The sequence below is a fragment of the Anolis sagrei genome, chromosome 5, assembly GCF_037176765.1.
Source record: "Anolis sagrei isolate rAnoSag1 chromosome 5, rAnoSag1.mat, whole genome shotgun sequence".
Lineage (NCBI taxonomy): Eukaryota > Metazoa > Chordata > Lepidosauria > Squamata > Dactyloidae > Anolis > Anolis sagrei.
In genome coordinates this window covers 177759894-177780409 of record NC_090025.1, presented here as the reverse complement: position 1 = coordinate 177780409, position 20516 = coordinate 177759894, and the positions used below count along the sequence as shown (strand labels likewise).

Genomic DNA, 20516 nt, shown 5'->3' with positions numbered 1-20516 from the left:
TCTCAATCTCTGACTGAAAAGAAGAACTCAAATGGAATTAAGTTCTCTATGAAAGAGGTATCTTTGGGGCAATGGGCAAAATCTCTAGAAATGAAGAGTTTCGGAAGCATGTGACTCCTCAGGACATTGGGAAGTAAGAAACAACAAGAAGAGAAGAATCTCTTCTGTGGAGTCCTATCTGCTTGAGTCTGGAATCCCCCCCAAGGAAGCCATATTTGTGAACTGTCTCCTTAAGAGTCCTGTGTCCATAAAATGCTAATTTATTTATGTCTTTATAGGTGCAAAAGGTGCATGTGAAGCCATGGAGATGCCTGTCCCACCTTCTCAAGGCAGGAGCAGTAGGCAGGGAAATGAACTAACGTTTACAAAATCCTCCATCATGGTCAGGAGCTGAGGAACAAGCACACTGGTGGTTGCAAATTTTCCTCTCAGGCTGAGGGAACAGAAAGCTGTGGGGCAAAATGGCCTCAGGGAGAAGAGGCCTAAACAAAAGTAACCAAGAAAGAAATGATGGAGCAGTGTATCTGCCTAGAAATGGAAGGAATGATGGAGAAATGCAGCCTTTGCCCCCATGAGAAATAGCACTGAGAAAGAGATGGAGGTGGGTGATATCAGTGGGAGAAAGAGTTTTTGGAGAAAAGAAAAAGGTAGGGCAAATTAAATATTTTGGAGGAATTTCCCCAGACTAGAGTTTTCCTGGTAAACAAGGAGCCATGAAAGGACAGTGGAGTTCTGTCTCCTGAACAATAAAGTTCTCTCAGCAACCCATCCCAAGTTGGGAGACTTGTAGCCTGAGCTTCCAACACATGAAGACTCTCATTCAATGTGTTCTAGGCCCTGACAGTGTCTAGGGCAGAAGAGCCTATGGGGAAAGACCACAGCGGTGAGTTTGGGCTGGGTTTCTGCCATGGGGGTGGCCTGCTGGGGGAGCGTCTCAGTTGCGTCTCTGGCTTCTCCTGGAAGTGTGTTGGGTGGGGATGAGGAAGGAGCAGGTTAGTCTCCAAGAGTTCGGGCGCTCGCTCCATGAAGGATGTGTTAACAGTTATAGAAACGGCTTGAAAAAAATGCTTTGAAGTTTAATCTGGATTTGAAAGTTGTATTACCCGTCCTAGCAGTAACTTTTTATTGTATCTCTGGAAATTGGTAAAATTGTCAGTCTGGCTGGGGAGGCATTGATTAAAACCTGAGAAAAGAAACAACAGAGAATGTAAGAAGAGCTGAACTGAGGGAGAATTACTTACCTCAGCTGCTGTGTATTCTACTTACCTCCACTGTGTTGTCCGGGACCTTCTCTCCCAAATCTTTTTTGCCTTTGAAAACAAAAGAGAACTTTTCTGAGTGGATCTATAATAATATAATAATAACTTTATTTTTGTATCCCACCACCATCTCCCCAAAGGGACTCAGGCCAGCTTACATGGGGACCAAGCCCAGTCAAACAGTTAAAATATAACTCAATAAATACATATAGAAAACATCATAAAACCATAAACCATCATACAACAACCAGTAGCCAATCATAGTGGACATTTGAGAACTAAGGAGCGAGGCAAGGGCTTGTGCAATACAACTGCAAGGACGGGGCTGATAGAAAAATGCAAGAGCCAGATGGTAAGTTAGGGTTCGAATTGCCAAGTCAGTTAGTGCAATACAACTACGGGGGCAAGGACAATAGTAAAGCACAAGAGCCAGATATTAAGTTATGGCTAGAAGGGCCAATTCATCTAGTGAACTGATTAATCAAAGGCACATTGGAACATCTATATTTTTAGGTCTTTACAGAAAGTGGACAGGGCAGGCACTACTCTAATCTCCCTGGACAGAAAGTTCCAGAGCCGGGGGGCCACCACTGAGAAGGCCCTCTCCCTCGTCCCTACCAACTGCACTTGTGATGGAGATGGGAGTGAGAGAAGGGCCTCCCCAGCAGATCTTAAAGCTTGCACAGGTTCATAGGGAAAGATGTGATCACGAAGCTTGAATTGGGACCAAAAACTTATCAGCAGCCAGTGGAGCTGTAATTCATTCCAGTTAGCAACTTGGCTGCTGACCTTTTTACCAATTGCAATTTTTGGGCCATCTTTAAAGGCACCCCCACATAGAGTGCACTACTTTTCGTTCACCCCAGAATTCAATGCTATGAACCCCAGTCTCCCATCCACATAATAGCTAGGCTCAGAGCTACATAGCTTTGGAAAAATGTTGTTTCAGATACTTTCAGGCCATGTACAGAACATTACAAGGCCAGAACCTATCATCATGGGCTTTCTAGGGATTTATTGCTGTATAAGAGCCCCCAGTGGTGCAATGGGTTAAACCCTTGTGCCAGCAGGACTGCTGACCAAAAGATCAGTAGTTTGAATCTGGGGAGCGGGGTGAGCTCCCATCTGTCAGCTCTTGCTTCTCATGCAGGAACATGAGAGAAGCCTTCCACAGGATGATAAAACATCTGGGCATTCCCTGTGCAACGTCCTTGCAGGCAGACAGTTTTCTCACACTAGAAGCAATTTGCAGTTTCTCAAGACACACAAAAAATTTCTGTATACAGGTCCTTGACTGCAACACTGTCAGACTGATAAAAGATCCGTATACCTTTCTCACAAAAAGCTAATCCCCATAGTTTAACCCAAGCTCGAGACTTCACAAGAAAGTTAAAAAGAAAAAAAGCTTCCCCATTCTTCTGCAGAGATCATTTTCTTCTCTTTGCTTCTCCTTGCTCGAGGATCTGGTGACCCAGTTTGGGCATTTCAGCATAACAAAATCAGAAACACAGATAGCTCAGAGACTGTGAGTTTCCTTAAGTTGTTACTGGGTCAGCTCCAAATCATCAGTCTTTCTACCGACAATTTTAGCTAATGTAATTATCAGGAGGTGTACATTTTTGAAATTACTGGTGAAAATCTTGTTTCAGTCAATTTTTGAAAAATTGACATTTAACCATTAAATCATATCTGGAACAGAAAGGGCTTGAAAACCACTCAGTATACTCATGTAAAAGTCTATAAATTGTAGTAAAAAAATTCAACTAAAATCCTGGGTCGACTTATTCAAGGGTCAATGGAAGTACTGCACCTTAACTGGGTTTTTTTTTAAGGACCATTCCCTGAGTTGAGTGGCAAAAGCTTAGACCTTCCTGGAGACCGTAAAAGGAACACTGTCTCCCTCTAAACTCTCAAATGTGGAACCACCTCTGACTTTTTTTTTTGAAAGCATGGGTGGAGAAATGATAGCAAGGAGCAGCCCTGGTGATTTTCCCTCTCCACGAAACAATCTTCAACTTATCCATGGGTCATATAAAAATGCATAATTTTGGCCCCAAAACCTGCCCTCAACATATACATGAGGTCAAGGTATACATGCATATATATATAGAGGGGGGTGGGTGGGATTCAAATGTGAGAGAAGCTAAACCTAAATAATTCATTTATCCAGACCAAGGGTTTTGTGTCTCAAATTTTATAGTATAGGTTTGAACAGTTCCATATCTATCCATGTTAATACTGAATTAAAATTGCCATCTTTTTTCTTATATGGACCATTTTTTAAAATTTCTCCATCAGTCTTTTTATTAATAGTTAGCCAAATGATAGGCTATTTTGTATTGTGGAAAGCATAGGTTTATTGTTAAGGGCAGAGTTTAAGGGGGCGGGGGGGGGGGGAGGAATACTATTATAGGCTACACTTCCATTGTCATTCTAGCTTTGAGATTCTGAGAGTTGCAGTCCAGAAGAAATAACTTTTCCATGCTATATTTATTGGTAATAAAAATAGGATTTCACAAATAGATTCATTAAGAAATGCAAAACCTTTTTTAAAATTACATTCTGGAATGTTTCAAGGCTCGATTCTATTATACTATTCTTCAAATGGCTATATCTGACTCTTTCTATTGCAGCAAGTCCTTTATTCAGGTGTACTCCTTTGGAGAAGTAACTGAAGAGGGGTTTTCCCTCTTCTTGTTCCTACTACCCAGGATGCCTATGCATGAACCTATGCGCCAATTAGCTGCTGTGGTAAGAAGGGAAGAATATACACGTATGCCTCTGACCTGTTGGAGATCCTTGCTTGGATTGCATTTCCATTTGAGCGCCATTAGTTCTTAAAGTGATAGTCTTTGCTCCATGTTGCTTCTCCAGCTCCCCTAAGAAAAAGGGAGAGAGACATTTGAAGTGATTGGAGAAATTAAAGTAAAGTAAGCAATAAGAGAGGATAAAAGAGAAGAAGAAAAAGAAAATGGAAATAAGGCCAAAGAGACAGAAGAAAACACAGAAGTTAGAGGAGATACAGTTATTATAGTATGTATATTATGTGTATGCATTGTGTATAACTAACAGACTCAGAGGCACATACATACAATAGGACTGTGACTGTGCTATGCTTTGATAAACAAAAGCATTATTTGCCACGAAAATACATATTCCACAGCTATATGGATAATGCACAGTAAATGTGCACATAAGTTTGCTCGACTACAAGAACTGACTCTTGTGTTCTGAAAACTAAAAGCACAAAATAGACATAGAAACATTACTTCCTTGAATTACAAGCCAAATACCCATTTATAGCCCTATGGAAATGCATTACATAATGATCTCTCATTAGTACACCTATAGATAAATGTGGGAATATGGGTGGACATGTTCTAAAGGAGAGGAGAATATAACGAAGTACACATAATTGCCAGTCAATATATGCCCCTCCAGATGTTACTGGATTTCAATATCCACCAGTGCCAGCCAGGATGGTCAATAGCAAGGAATGATGGAACCTAAAAGAGGCTCCTTAAGTGTTCTCAAATGAAGAGCAACTTGAGTTTAAAAAATAACAACTAGGAGATGATCTGGGGAAATGTGGGCACTTCCATGCCTGGTGGAAGGTGTGTGGTGTTACCAGACCCCACCTGTTTTAAAGAGAATCCCTCTAAACTAGAGGTTCTCAACCTGTAGATCTCCAGATGTTTTAGCCTTCAACTCCCAGATATCCTAACAGCTGGTAAACTGACTGGGATTTCTGGGAATTGTAGCTGGGGACCCACAGCTTGAGAACCACTGCTCTAAATAACATATGTGAAACATAAGGCCTGCAGGCCGAAACAAGCCCACCACTTCATTTTATTTGGCCCACAAGGTTTTCAATGCCAGGGCAACATAGTTATACAGCCTTACAATTACACATGGGTCTTTGAAGACAGCCATAAGGCTGATGTGGTCCTTGGTGGAAATGTGTTTGCAACCCCTGCTCTCTCCCTTGCTTTGCATCTTGCCCCCACCCTTTCCCCCAAAGAAGAAATGGCACCCTGTCAACCACAGACACAAAAATACACAAAGACACAGACATATGTACATACAGACAGAATGACTGCATGGAGTCTGGACCACGCCGGGAGCCTTACATTCAATTCGGATCTGCTCTAGCTCCATCACCTCTGCTATTGACTCTTTTAGGTCTTCCACAAATTTCTGCATTTCCTCTGCACCCAGAGCACAGAAATGAAGTACCTGTTTCTTCTCTGAGCCTGAAACTGGAGTCACCAAGGTGATGCCATAGGGATAGTCTATGAGAAAAGAAGGAGCAAGATTGTGACCCACATGTTGTAAACTTTCAAGCAAGACTGAAGTAATATGAGAAAAGTTGGTAGTTCCATGATAGAGCTTTGAATGCAGAAGGATCTGGGTTCAATCCTTGACTTCCCCAGTTAAAAGGGCCATGGAGCAGATCATAGAGAAGATCTGGGCTGAAGATCTCAGACAGTAGCTACCAGTGAGAATAGACCAAACTAATGTTGATGGATAAACAGTAGGCCTGGGTAACAACGGAAAAATTTGTTTCTAAAATCGATTCGTTTTTTGAGGTTTTTTGCGTTTTGATATTTAAAAGAATTCCGAAATTTTCCTTAAAAAAAGTTCGATATTTACGAAATTTCGTAAATGGTAAAAAAATTACAAAACAATAACGAAACAATAACGAATCGATTCGTTAATGGCGGCCGCAATCGCGCAATACGCTAAAAAAACTTCTGAAGCTTCCCTCTCCCTCTGTTGTTGACTGTTGGTGTGATATTAAAAATTTTTTTCACTAATTAAACAAAAAACAACTATAAAACTTGCCCCAGACATGCGGAAATAATAACGAAACGACCTCAAACCAATAACGAAACGAATACATAACGAAATACGAAGCATTTACGAAACGAATTGAAAAATTCGTTTCGTTTTTAAGTTGCTCCAGAATGGTTCATTATCGCTTCGTTAACAAAAAAATAACGAATTTTTAACAAATTACGAATTAACGAAACGAAACCGCCCAGCCCTAATAAACAGTCTGAACTGCTTTAAGAGAAGCTTTCCAAACAACTCTCCTAAATGCATTAGCAGTAAGTAACTGCAACCCCCAGTTAACACTAATTACATCCTAAAAGGTTTTCAGGAAAAACAGTGGATATCCTCCTCTGGTGTGATCCACAATGTGACCAAAACTGTCACAGACTTACATTCATTCTCAAAGAGATGGAACTGCATTCCTAACAGACCGACTGACTTGCAAAACGTGTAAGTGGAGGAGCTTTTCTTCTTGGGGCAAAGCTTGAGAATCTGTTAAAGCATAAAAGAAAGAAGGACATCAAGTCAGCAGCATGAGCAAAGCAATCTGGGAAAGAGTGAAGCCAAAATAAAGAAGAAGCCTTTTAAGAGAAGTACTTAAACAGAACTTGGGTGCACATATTTCAGGAATTGTGTATTTCTGCTTGGCTGGGGATTAGACTAGATGACCTTTGCAGTCTATTCCAACTCTAAGAATCCCTAATTGTGAGTGAGAAAATGGCTTATCAGTACCTGATAATCTAATCTTATGGAATATACGTTAAGTCATTTTCTTGCTTTGACTTACCACAACAATCCTGTCTTGCCTGTTCCTACATGCAAGAATGAAGAGCTCTTGGCCACATGTCAGAAACTATCCATGGGATTCCTCATTCAGCTGATGAAATGTTTCTTCCACAGGTTGGAATCCTTTTGGTGACTTACACAAGTTGAAGGCTCACTTATATTGCCATAAATCCTTTCCCATCAAGATCATAGTGGTTATGGAGGAACTTCAACAAAGGCTGTTCCTGTCAGAAGATGAAGCCACTCTGCCTGCTCTCTATGGGGTGGCTTTTTGAGGTTTTCTCTTGTGGTGCAAGAGGTTGCAGCTCCCCTCCCACCAGTCAACAAATCTGTGAGAAAGATAGGAAGTCCTGCTTCTTCTTGGGGCATCCTCGGTGAATGTTAGGAAGGGGGTAGAAACATTATCTTCCTGTCGCCTGGTCATCAGTTGAATGTACCTGCTTCATGCAACCTGGCATCTAGCTGGTAGAGCAGGTTTGTGAAGGCATTCAGGATCCCGACAATAGTGCCATGGTTATGACTATGTACAATTCATGAATATAGCTCATTTACAGGTCCATAACTCGAGGTTATCCACCCGCAACTACAATAATACATTCCAGCCATAATGTCTGCATGCTTATAAAATTTTTGAACAAAGAGAGTGACAGGCAGAAAAATAAACACTGGCAGCCTTCAAAGATGGAAGTAAAGTTGGATCTGCAGACATGGACATCATGCCTATGCCACATGCCCTGCCACCACCATCCAATCATTTTCTTCGCAACGTGAAAAAGTTGAATCAATTTCTGGTCAAATCACTATTTGCCAGCTGTAAAATGGGAAAAGTTGTGCAACCGTAAAATAGCTTCCAAATTCAAAGCATTATATCAGTAATTAGGAGGAACACTATCTATAACAGGCAGCACTCCCAGCTCTGAAATTCATATCCTAACAAACTTCCTGAGGCTATTGTATGCAATCCAACCAATGCAGAGTGTGAAATAAATGGACAGGGAGTCCCCCCACCTTTTTCTTAATATTAGAACTTCAACTGCGTGGTGGTCGTAATGGGAGAAACAAAGGGAAGTATTGTTTCACTGGAAATGTAATAAAACTATTACATTTTCTACATTGCAATATAGCACAGCCTGGAAAGCTCCTAACCATATTTGTATTGTCTAGAGGGCTGGGTATTGCACTGATTCTAAATGCACATTTTCCCCATATAAATATCTAAAAAAACCCTGAGTGTATCTTAGAATCACAGGTGTCTGTGTGTGTGTATGTGTGTGTGTGTGTAGATATATATCTTGCTTTTTACTGTTGGTGTTACTGAGATTATTATGCATCTTAGAATTGATGGTATTTTAGATTTGATGAAGTACTTTACTACAGTAGTACTGTAGTAATTTGAGCCAGGGCTATGCAATGGTTAGACCAGGAGTGCAGGGATCCAATTCCTCATCAGCCAAGAAAACCCACTGGTGACTTTGAGGAGATCACACTATCTCAGATTTAGGCAAATGCAATGGCAAACCTACTATGAAAAAAATCTTTCCATGAAAATCCTATGGTAATTTTGCCATAAGTCTCAGTCAACTTGAAGACACATGGCACATCATTACTATTCTAATCTAATCTGTTGTATTATATTAAGTCTGTATACTTCAAGGCCCAGATATTTCTCAAGAACTAAATCCATATATAATTTGATTAAACACAGACAGAATTATAAATAGAAGCCAGAGATTTCTAATACAGGCTTTATAAAGCACAGTTCCTCTTTTGTTTACTTGCAGATGGTTCTGCATCTGTACTTCTAAATGAGAAAATAAGGTGATTTAGCACTTTAGGCTAAAGTAGACATCAGGCCTGTACAAGGATTTCGATTCGGGGGGGGGGGGGGTGAGTCTGAGTGAAAGAGGGTCTACCCTAGCAAACCTTTTTTATCGTTACCCCAATGCCCCCATGCACATGGGATATATTGAGTATGGTGATCAGATCATGATATGAATAAACATAACAGTTTAAATAATGCACCAGTAAGGCCTTTTCGCGAACCACCATGAGAATTTGGGGGGGGGGGGGTCTGAAGCCCCTCAAGCCCCCCCCCCCCCCGCCCGGTTACATGCCTGGTAGACATAAATAATGCACAGACTTAACAATGTATGCAAATTATATGTTCTTATAAACTATAGGAGAGGGTGTTCAGGGTGCCGAATCAAGATCTGTATCCTAATATTTGAGGAGAAGGATATAATCCCTTTCTTTCTGTTACATTCTCCCAGATTATTGGATTAATTCAATACTAACCCTGAATGTGCCAATGGAACTATTTCTTCCAATGCTACTATTACATATGGAGAGGGACACTCTGGATGGAGAATCCATTTAGGGGGCAAAGGGTTAAAGCCCCTTAACCATACACTATTGTCCCAGACTTAATGGTGCCCACTGTATTCAATCATTTTTTAAAAAAATCACACTATTGCTAATTTTGTAAATAGATTTACATCTCCGTTTTGGATCAACAAAACAGTACAGTTTTAAAATCGCATAACTAGAAACATTAATAGAGTGTAGAGAATGTGTTGAGAACGATGCTGTAGAGAATGTTTTATCTAGTCTCTCGGGAGCCTTGTCAAATAAACCCTGTCAGTATTACAGACGCTGGTTTCACTAAGCCCCAATAAAACAAAGTAGGATCCAGATGGCGATGCATTGTTATTCTGTGGTGCCTTTTGCTGTCACTGCGTACGCCAGATTCTCTAACTATATATCCATTTAGTTGTTTCTCACAGTTTAGCTTATGACCCAAGGATGAACAAAAGCTGGCTATTTGTTTCAGTGCAGTTTTCTGCCTTTTTGATGGCTGACATAAACATTTGAGAAACTGGCATGTGGTGCCATAGTGGGTTTCTTCCTACTTTATTCTGAATTTCAATGCAATTTGTATCCTGCTGTCAAAATCCTTACAGACTGAGTGGTGGCTCAGTATATGGAAGATATTAGACAGAAACCTATTGGTTTCATACACACATGTAAGCTCTCTTATCCAAGTGGCTTTACCTTGTCAGCTACAAGGATAAATTCAGGTGATGTTTGGATAACCAGAACTCCAAAAGTGTACCCATTTCACAGAATCAGGCATGGCTGGCGGGGGCAAGAGATAGGGCCTTCTCGGTGGTGGCCCCGCAGCTGTGGAACGCCCTTCCCACGGACATTAGACTAGCTCCATCACTAATGGTATTCCGCAAAAAAGTGAAAACCTGGTTGTTTGAGCAGGCGTTCGAATAGTCAGTGCAATGAATGTAATGAACATAGGAATGGAACAATGGATAACGGATCTGGATCATGTTTTTAGTGATGAGACGCTAGTGAATGGCTATTGGTGTTAATTGTATATTGTTGTTAATTGTATACTTTTCTATAATATGTTATGATGTTAACTGTTTTTTATACTGTGTGATGGTAGCACTGAATTTTTGCTGTTCTTGTTGTAAACCGCTGTGAGTCACCTAAGGGCTGAGAACAGCAGTATACAAATAAAGTAAATAAATAAATAAATAAATAAATAAATAAATAGAGTTGGAAGAGACCACATGGGCTATGTAGTCCAATTCCCTGCCATGCAGGAAAAGCACAATAAAAGTACCCCTAACATGGCCATTAGCCTGTTTAAAAGTTTCCAAGGAGTTTAAATTGTATTGTTAGTCCTGCCAAGAGTAGAACCATTGGATCAATCTACCTTTCAAATGCCGACTGAATTGGAGTTTGGGAGGTCAGATATCATCAAAATACTGATGATGCCAACATAATCGGTCTTCCATGGTAGTACTGAATAGCTATTTGATACAGTGAAAGAGTTGGTAAGAATGAATATACTGAGACTTCAACTATACAAGATGAAAGCACTGTTGCTTAGCAGGAAAGCTAACCTGGGTTGAGATCACTATCTGTTTTGGATGAAGTAGCATTTCCCTCTGAGAGATTTCTGGGGCCAAGAGTGCTTTTGCCCAGTTTCATTTGAGCCAGGTGTTCTCTTCTCTAGGCAATCAAGGAATATTATAAACAATATAATAATGCATTATCTGGATGGGGAAGTGGTTTGAATATTGGACTACGACTCTGGAAACCACTACAAATACCCACTCAGCCATGAAAACCCATTGGGAGACCCTGGACAAGTCACACTTTCTCAGTTCCAGAAACTCCTGTGACAGACTTGTTTTAGGCAAACCATACATCAGAAATGACATGAAGGCACACAAGGGTGCACACCATAGATTGGGCAAAACATCAGGAGACAATCCTTCTGGAACATGGCCATACAGCCTGGAAAACTCACAGCAACCCAATAAAGATTATCCTGTCAAACCGAGGCTATAGTGAAAGCAATGAAAAATCATCATGTCAGACTTTGTTAAAACCCTTAATGCTGCATTTCCGAAGGAAAAAATGCAGGATCACACATTTCCCACTTCTGGCCACTGTTACTTCTGCCTTGGTAACATGAAGATGAGACTACTGTAAGTGCGCTTTGTAGTGATCCCTTTGAATAGTGTTCAAATACTGCAACTGCTTCAAACTACTGCTGAAAATGTACTAAGCGGACTAAGTGGAAAATGTCACACAGAGCGTATTACTCCAAAGTTTACTTCTAATGATCTCAAATGTTTTCTAGGCTAATGCAAAGTCATGGTTCAAAACTCTAAAATTCTGAACAGCTCAAGGCAACAAATATTCCAAGTACCAACCTTCTCTCTCGGACTGTAAAAAACTTGCCATCTGTTGTTTGTGTTTTCATGAATCCCATCTGCATTCCTCTCCGATCCTTGTTTGTATCAACTTGTGAGACTTTTCTTCCCACTTAGAAACTCAAATACATTTATTCTAACATACAGTACACTTTTGTTTATGCACCATTCCTAAAGTATGCGTTGTGTACATATTTCCTCCACTGATTAAAGCAAATTTCTAAGTCTTATTTATTTATTTATTATTCGAACTTATATGCCTCCACTCCCCTTGGGCTCGGAGCGGCTTACAAGAATGCTATGAGCCTTCAAGTCATTTCTGGCTGATGGTTACTGTATAAGGCAAACCTATCACTTTTGTTCAGATGAGGATTGCCATGGTCATCCTCTAAAGCAGGGGTTCTCAAACCTTTTCAGCCACAGAGCCCTTTTTGAAGCAAAGGTTTCTCTTGGAGCCCTAAGAAATATTATATTATATTATATTTTTATTATATTAAGTGTGTGTGTGTGTGTGTGTGTTTATATATGGGCTGGGCCAGTGGCAGATGGATGGAGAGTGTTTGTGTGAACTAATTCACACAGTGAAAAATAAGTAAATAAATACAATATTTAAAATGAAGAACAATTATAACAAACATAAACTTAATGATATTTTAGTTGAAGACCCCAGGGGACATCCAGTCCAACTTCTTCTGCCATGCAGGAGGGACACAATCAAAGCACACCCAAAGAGATGGCCATCCTGCCTTTGTAATAATAATGATGATGATAATGATAATAATAGCAGAAGCCTCAGAGACCATCCAGTCCCACCACCTTCTGCCATGCAGGAAAAACACAATCAAAGCATTCTTTGAGTGGTGGGAGGGAAATAGGGTTTTGGAAGCAAATAAAGTGGTGGGGAGGGAATAGTCTGGGCACTGAGAAATATAGTTTGGGGCTCCTTCCATGCAGCTGAATAAAATCCCAGATTTTCCGCTTTGACCTGCAATATATGGCAGTGTGGACTCAGATAACCCAGTTCAAATTAAATATTGTGGGATTTTCTGCCTTGATATTCTGGCTTAGATTGTTGTGTGGAAGGGCCCTGGGCAGTGAGGCAGGCTGGGGAGAAAAAATCTGTTCTCTGGGAGGACACTGCTGCTGTTTCCAGCAGCTTAAAACATCCCTGCATTTCTCAGGAGGAGGAAAGAGGAGGAGGCAGGAAGCAGCATGGCACCACGGAGTCCCTCACTATCACCCGCAGAGCTCCATGGAGCACAATTTGAGAACCCCTGCTCTAAAGCTTAAAGAGTTATAAATAGCCCAAGGTCATGCAAGAATTTTCCATGACTGAACAGATATTTTAATTCTGGTCTCGCAGAATCCTAGTCCAACATTCAAACCCCACTACACCACAAGCGACCTATCATGCATTGTGATGCAAAATGGGTAGTTTCAGTGGAAATCCATCACTGGTTCTCTCATAAGAATCTATCCACCCAGTGAACCATCTTTGGAGACTGTCTGAGGAACTACAAGAAAGGGACTTTTCAGTCATAGTGCCTCAGGCAACAGTAAACTACATACATGCAATTTGTATGCTTCTATTTTGCAATCTGGCATTGAATTATTTCCAGACTGGTAGCCACTCTGAGTCTCCTTCAGGATGGAGATAGAGCAGGGTAAAATTACAGTAAATAAGTAAATAAATAAATAGGTCCGTAGGCTGCATGTAGCCCTCAGACCCACTTCCTGCATCTTCCACTGCTGAATGTCATTACAATTTCCATTGCTGAAAGTGCTGTGATGTGTCAGATTCCTGTACTTTGCTTTGCCTCACAGTTTCACAAGGATCTATTCTATGGCATGAAAGAAAGGATGTTCTGAGAGCTTCCTATCCCATGGAGTTTCAGTGGTTGTTGCTGTATTTCAACAGCAGTGCAGCTGTAGGTGAAGTGCACAGCCCACAAAGAGCTATAGTCCTTCCAACAGCATCGAATAGCCTACTCTGGACCTAAACTCTGAAACCCCCGTCTGAAGGAGTCTCAATTAATTCCCTCACTAATGAGGTGTAAATGGCAAATAAATATTGTGCTCTTTCAAAGGACATTTGATATATTGTAATAGATTTGTTACAAGATGGCTGGATGGCATCCTTGAGGTGACTGGCTTGACCTTGAAGGAGCTGGGGGTGGTGACAGCCGACAGGGAGCTCTGGCGTGGGCTGGTCCATGAGGTCATGAAGAGTCGGAGACGACTGAACGAATGAAGAACAACAAATAGATTTGTTGTTGTGTGCTGCCCATTTTAATTCATGTGGTTGTATCCCTATTGGTATTGTATCTGTACTTTCCACCCTGTTATTCTTATTTTATTATTCTTTTGAGGAGGAAGAGTGCACAGATATCCTTAAGTGATGATAGAAAATGATACCAGATGGCCCAATGCAGTGGGTCTCAACCTGTGGGTCCACAGATGTTTTGGTCTTCAACTTCCAGAAATGTACTAGCAGCTGGTAAACTGGCTGGGATTTCTGGGAGTTGTAGGCCAAAACATCTGGGGACTCACAGGTTGAAAACCACTGGCCCAATGCATTTCAAAGAAAGGGGAAGGAAAAGTAGGAATATGTGGTAAATCTCTCCTGGAATATGTCAGTTTGGGATGTATAGGGAAGAGGTTGTGAGTGAACTTTCAGTTTATGTGCGTGAAAGACAATATAGTACCATGGACATGAAAATAACTCATGTGTTTTTTTAGAATACTGACTTCAACCCTTTTTCAATACAGTGATCCTTCCGACCAATATCAACTTACCACCAACAAGTCATTGAAGAGGAAAACCTCCCTCTGGTGAGCAGCCTGCTTCTGCACTTTGTTCACATCTGTCACTTCATAAAGACGACTGCAGCAGACCAACCGACGATGTGGCACTGATAAGACCTGGAAAACAGAGACTGAGTATGAAAGTCTTTATCTACCATCTCTGACCAACTGCACTTTTGTCACTCCATGGGAAAGCATTGCTTTGTGGCTGCTTCACTCACACAATCTGCAACCTATCACCATGAGCTGGTGTTCTGGTTCACCAAAGCAAAAGTGACTATGATGCTTAGTGTCATGAATCACTTGCTCACAATGAATATGAGCAGGATCCATTAATTTCAGTGCTTTCCCTCTTCTGCTCCCCACACTACCAAATGGGAATGGAAAGCCTAGAAACCCGCACAGGTACAATAAAAGAACATGGCTTCTCATGTAAAATTAGCTAAGCATGTTCATGAGGAGGTAAGGGAAGCAAGTTTTTAACTCTTGTAACAGGACAGAAAAAATTGAGAGCCCTGGTTGGGAAAAACTGCCTTATAGTGATACATAAGAGCTCACCGTTTTCATGCCCACAATTGATTTTTCCACTTTGGTGACATAGGTTACATGATCCTCGTTGGATTTAAGTTCTCTTTGCTGGATCCTCTCATAAATCCCCACCACCAAGTCTCGAGGAATATCAGCTCCATCATCCACACCTATGGAATATAAAAATACATAACAGACTAGATAGAGAAAAGATTCGTATGTAATGTACAGGGACAGCTTACAGATTACTATTTATTATAAACATGGAAAAGATTAAGATTCAGGCAAAGTCATTCATGAGTACACATACACATTATTTCAATCTCAGTATAGGCTCAAGTCAAAGAGGTATTGCACAGGAATAATGCAACCCTCCAAATGCTGTTAGTACTTCATCACACTAGAGAAAAAATCCACTTAAAATCTGGTTTTCACCTCCTGCAGAATTCTGGGGTTTGTAGTTTAGGGAGGAGCCTTTAACAGCCTTACTAAACTACAATTTCCAGAATTCTGTAGGAGGCAGAAACCAGATTTTAAGTTGATTTTTTTCTCTAGGGTGATGATGAGTTAGTCAACAATTCCTAGCTGTACTTGTCAGTATAGTCAATAGATAAGAATACTATTGACTACATCAAAAGAGTCACATAATTTTCACCTTTGGCAAAAAAAAGCATGACTAAAATCTGGGAAAAAATATTTGGCTAGAAATTATAAAGTTCAGTTTCATGAGTAGCTAAAGTACATTTTCAAATGTCCATATTACAAGTTCAACTACATAAATAAGATAATATTTCCTCTCTCCTAACATCATTCTCTCTCTCTCTCATATGTGTGTGTGTGTGTGTGTGTGTGTGTGTGTGTGCATCACTGTCTAGAACATTACTCTGAATTTGGAAATTTGGAAAAACCGCTTTGAGTCCCCCTCGGCGTGAGAAAAGCGGTATATAAATACTGTAAATAAATAAAATAAATAAATGTACTTTTTGGATTACAATTCCCACAATTCCTTAGCTAACCTAGCTACCATTCATGCAGTTTGGGGGATTCTGGGAGGAATAGTCCACAAAAGTAATTTCCCCAAGTTCTGATTCCACCTTACTCCAAATTTTTCATAGCATTGACTCATTCAAGCAAGAACCTCACCCCGCAAGTTTCGAATAAAGTCCTCCAGCATCATCTTCCTGTCAGGTTTGATGTTTGGGCTATACATATCTGTGTTGAGAAGGATGATGGCAAAAGCCAAGATGAAAATGGTGTCTGGGTTATGAAACTGCTGGACCACATCTGGGTTACACATGCAATATCTCTGGCTGCAAGAGAAGGGAGACAAAATTAATAATACGTTGTTGTTGTTGTTGTTGTTGTTGTTGTTGCTGTTGTTGTTGCAGCTGCTGAAGCTGCTGTTACTATGTGCCTTCAACTTATGGTGAACCTAAAGCAACCCTATCATGGAGTTTTCTTGGCAAGGTTTGTTCAGAATGGGGTGGCCTTTGCCTTCCTCTAGAATGCAGTTCTTCCCTCCTCATGCTAAAATGACTCTGCCAAGCAAGGCAAATATTCTGATACTGTAGTCCAAGCAATTCCTGAGTAGTTTCTTAAAACAAAGAAACAGTCTGTTCACTTGGAGGAAATCCAGCCATTAGAAGATAATTTTAACATGAGCAAGCTGTCTGGCAGATTGGTTCTTCTTCTGTATGATCAGAAGGCTTGGCCCTTCAATAATAACTGACCCATGATAGGTTTTAAATGTGTGACACACAGCAATAATCGTGAAGAGCTCACAATTTGAATTTGCTAAATGAACAGTCACACAGCCATTTTTAATCCATAGGACAATTGTTGCATGGTAGCTCAACCATTCCAGGCTTCTGTCATATATTGGTTTTCTTCCTGGTCATTTGGAGCATTTACAAGCCATCCAACAGAAAGGTAGGTAAGACTGGGATAAATCTGTAATTTACAATGCAATACTAACTATGCCATCTATCTCATCTTAGGCTATTTGGTGGCAAGCTCAATTGCAGGTGGCTGGTGACAGATGCAGACAATAGGTTCAGGAGGGAATGGGCAGGAGAATGGGCAGGAGAAACCATGACTGCCTTGTCTCCCCCTCCAGGAATCCAGCCTATATGAACTTTGAATTCTACAACCTTCATGCTTTGGGATAAAAAATCCCTTACCTAGAATGGCTCCCCATCTCCCTCCCCTGCCCTCAACACAGGGAAATACATTTTACTCAGTTAATCAAATGAAATTTAATGGCTTTCTCAATTAATTGAGCAAATCTGCATTTATTTGCATATGACTCACTAGGGATTGATGGATCACTCCATGACTTTTTCAGATTTTCCTACTAACTAAAAGTATTTTTCAACCAATACTAATTTCTAACAGTATTTTATCCACCAAAAAAAAACCTCCCAACTTCTGAAAATGTGTTATATTTGGGGAGGGGTGAGCTAAAACCCATGTTACAGTAACATCCAATAAATTACAATAACATCCATTGCAGTTGTTGCATATCTTTAAAATTGTCATGTGGGTGTTCTTACCTGAAGGCTTCAATCAGTCGCTCCACCTTCTGGGCTTCTCCTTGCACCCGGATGTGGGCTTGAAATTTCCGCAAAGCTTCATCTAGCTCCATGCCAGAGAAGTCCATCTCATCTACTACGCAGCTACAAAGATGACAAAAACAACAGCATCATGCCCAATCCTCTGCAGATCACTATCTTTGAAGAAAGTATAGTAAGACCCCTGTATCTGTGGGTTCCTGGTCAGACCACAGTTTCCTGAAACTAACTTACCTAGCTTTCAGTCCCCACATACCATGGAGGTGGCCTGAAGGATCAAGGAAATCTGCGGTTTCACTTCTGCACCCAGGAAAAATATGGTATCTCTAAGGCAGTGGTTCTCAACCTGTGTTTCCCCAGCTGTTTTGGCCTTCAGGTCCCAGAAATCCTCACAGCTGGTAAACTAGCTGGGATTTCTGGGAGTTGTATGCCAAGACACCTGGGGACCTAGAGGTTGAGTACCACTGCTCTAAAGTTTTGCTAGGTCCTCCACTGGGACTCTATAGCTTCTATAGTAGCTTCAATTCTCCGTATCATTTGGACAACTCTTATTGTCCCTACATGGGCCATGCTGGATGGATGGGACCAATGGGAGCAATGGCCTAAAAGATCTGGAGAACAAAATGTTCTCATTCTGTTACAAAACATTTACCTTAAGCAAAAGCATGATAAATGTAACCCTTAGAAGATTCTTCTTTCAAATTGTTCTAAACTGTCTGAAAAAGATAAAGTATGGCTCAAGCCACACAAACCTGCATTCTTTCTATGCCAGAGGTACTAAACAGAAGGATAAAGAGAGAGAGAAAATCAATATGACTAGTCCCCCAAGATTTTTTTTTCCTTCAGGGGAAATATCGCAGGATGTTTGCAGGAGAAAAGTGCACTAAAAAGCCATCCCTCCTCCTTTCTGGTTGTTATTTTTATTTTCTTAAAACACATGCACTTCTTCTTCCCAAGAGGTCAGATCAAGACTTTTTGCTGTTAAATGCATTGCTTTGATAACTTGCAGAAAACTTCCTGGTTAATCAATACCAGGATCACCATGGCAGTCACCTCCAGAGACTTCAAAATTAGGAGGAAAAACATTTGCCGCAATTTGCTTCCTTGCATGAAGACACTATTGATACCTGTCTACAGAAGGGGAGTAATAGGTCCCACCTTTTTCTTTCAAGAGAACATCTGAGCCTGACCACTTCATACCACGATGTGGTTCAAAGACTGCACTTTCAAGTGTGAAAGACCTAAAAGCTTAATGGGAGTTCTTTTTAAAAACTTTGCCTAAGGAAACTACTCTCAAATCCATACTTCACAAAAGATGTGAGCAAATCCAAACACACTTTGCAAGACTACTGCTGACTTTTGGCTTCCCCAGCCACTCATTTAAATACACATTGGCCAATGAAGTCTAGCAGTGAAGAATAAGGAAGAAGCTTCACCTAGCTACTGCCTGCCTTCCTACTCAGTGGGACTTTCCTCACTGAGGTGGAAGGAGAACTATGTTTGACACATGCAAAATCTTGGGGAAGAGGTAAAGAATGAAAGGATTGTACTTCCTAACCTTTCAATTATTTTTTGTTACATCAGTTAGATTACCTATTAGGACTTCATCCGGTGGAGTGAGTCCAGAATGAATCTTCAAGAATTGGATATTATCCAACTCCAAACTAAGAAAAACAGGGGGAAATGGAGGAAAGATAGGCCTCGACAGGGAAAGGACGTGGGATGGCTGGCCATTCCAGAACACGGACCTTGATGAGAGGGAACTTTCCCTTGCTTTCCCCAGCTCATGAGATGCGGTACTTTTCGAGGCAAAATTCAAAGTTCTGGTTATGACCTAGAAAGCCCTGTATAGTTTGAAAGGCCAGTGTGGATGAGCTCTTGGTTCACAGATGTCAAGTCACATATAATGAGGACAAGAAAAAGACTTCTTGGTGGTTGCTCCCTGACTACAATTACCCCCCTGCTCCAGGTACAGTTGTTCTCTGCTCTCTTTTCAACATGGAGAAAGGCATTTTGATTTAGACAGACCTTGGGGTATTAAGTGGTTGTGGCAGAAAGATCTCTAAATAGAGGCTTTATCTAGACTGCTATATAATCCAGTTTCTGAATCCAGACTATCTGCTTTGAACTGGATTATATGGCACTATAAACTCATATAATCCAGTTTAAAGCAGATGATCTGGATTTAGAAACTGGATGATATGGCAGTGTAGATCCAGCTGGTTCTGTATTTTCATCTTTTTAATTATGTTTCTATGTCTCTTCTAGCATTTTTCACAGATTTGCTTGTCTGATGGTTTTCTAAAGGGCTTTTTAATTATGAAGTCTTTAGTTATAATCTCTAAGGCAGCCCTCTTTAGTCCCATGACAGAGGAAAGGTGGGATATAGAATGAATGAATGAATGACTAATAAACTAAGCAATCATAATGGAGTCTCCAGGGAACAATTTCCTAGGGATAAACCTTTTCACAAACTGATGCAACCCTGTGGGACTTTTAAGCAAGGAAGCCAGACACATTAAAAATTTGATGTGTTGTACACATGGAAAATCTAGCAGCAGAGGAGGCAAAATAGTGTCCTTTACATGGTTTGGACTACAACCTCCACCATCCCTGGTTAGCATGGGTGATGGTCTGTGATTGAGTTATAGTCCAAAGCCTCTGGAGGATTGGTAGGTTTGTCTACTCCTGCTCTAACATAACTAACAGAAGGGAACATCTACTTGCCTTTTAAAAATTGTGGAAATTACAATACTTTTCATGATGCTCTTCCATTTGTGTAGGGCTCTATCTGAACAATGCAACCAAGTAGACAAGTTAGGAGAATTATGTGAGTCTTTCCCAAGGAATACAGAGGGAAAGCATAAAGAAAAAAATACCCAACATAAGAGAGAAAAGTGACTTGTAACTCCGCAGAGGAAGATATGTTGTCTAATGAAGATTTAACTCGAGTCTTGATCTATGAGCTTCTTTTTTCTACCTACCAACCAGTG

At 40.7% G+C, this 20516-nt stretch overlaps 1 protein-coding gene across 7 annotated transcripts in view; it reads right to left on the bottom strand.

The window, feature by feature from the left end:
* IQSEC3 (IQ motif and Sec7 domain ArfGEF 3) overlaps positions 1-20516 on the bottom strand; it is a 204767-nt gene that overhangs the window by 10593 nt on the left and 173658 nt on the right. For 3 of the 7 annotated variants that reach the window (XM_060776752.2, XM_060776756.2, XM_060776757.2), the window contains exons 6-13: positions 17506-17628; positions 16097-16263; positions 14984-15123; positions 14417-14542; positions 6488-6587; positions 5345-5551; positions 4046-4138; positions 1267-1310 (exon numbers count right to left, since the gene is read on the bottom strand). In XM_060776752.2, coding sequence (XP_060632735.2) covers positions 1267-1310; positions 4046-4138; positions 5345-5551; positions 6488-6587; positions 14417-14542; positions 14984-15123; positions 16097-16263; positions 17506-17628 — 1000 coding nt within the window. Of the gene's footprint in view, positions 1-1103; positions 1184-1266; positions 1311-4045; positions 4139-5344; positions 5552-6487; positions 6588-14416; positions 14543-14983; positions 15124-16096; positions 16264-17505; positions 17629-20516 lie in introns of all 7 variants that reach the window. The other 4 variants (XM_060776755.2, XM_060776754.2, XM_060776758.2 and 1 more) reach the window with 3 other exon arrangements.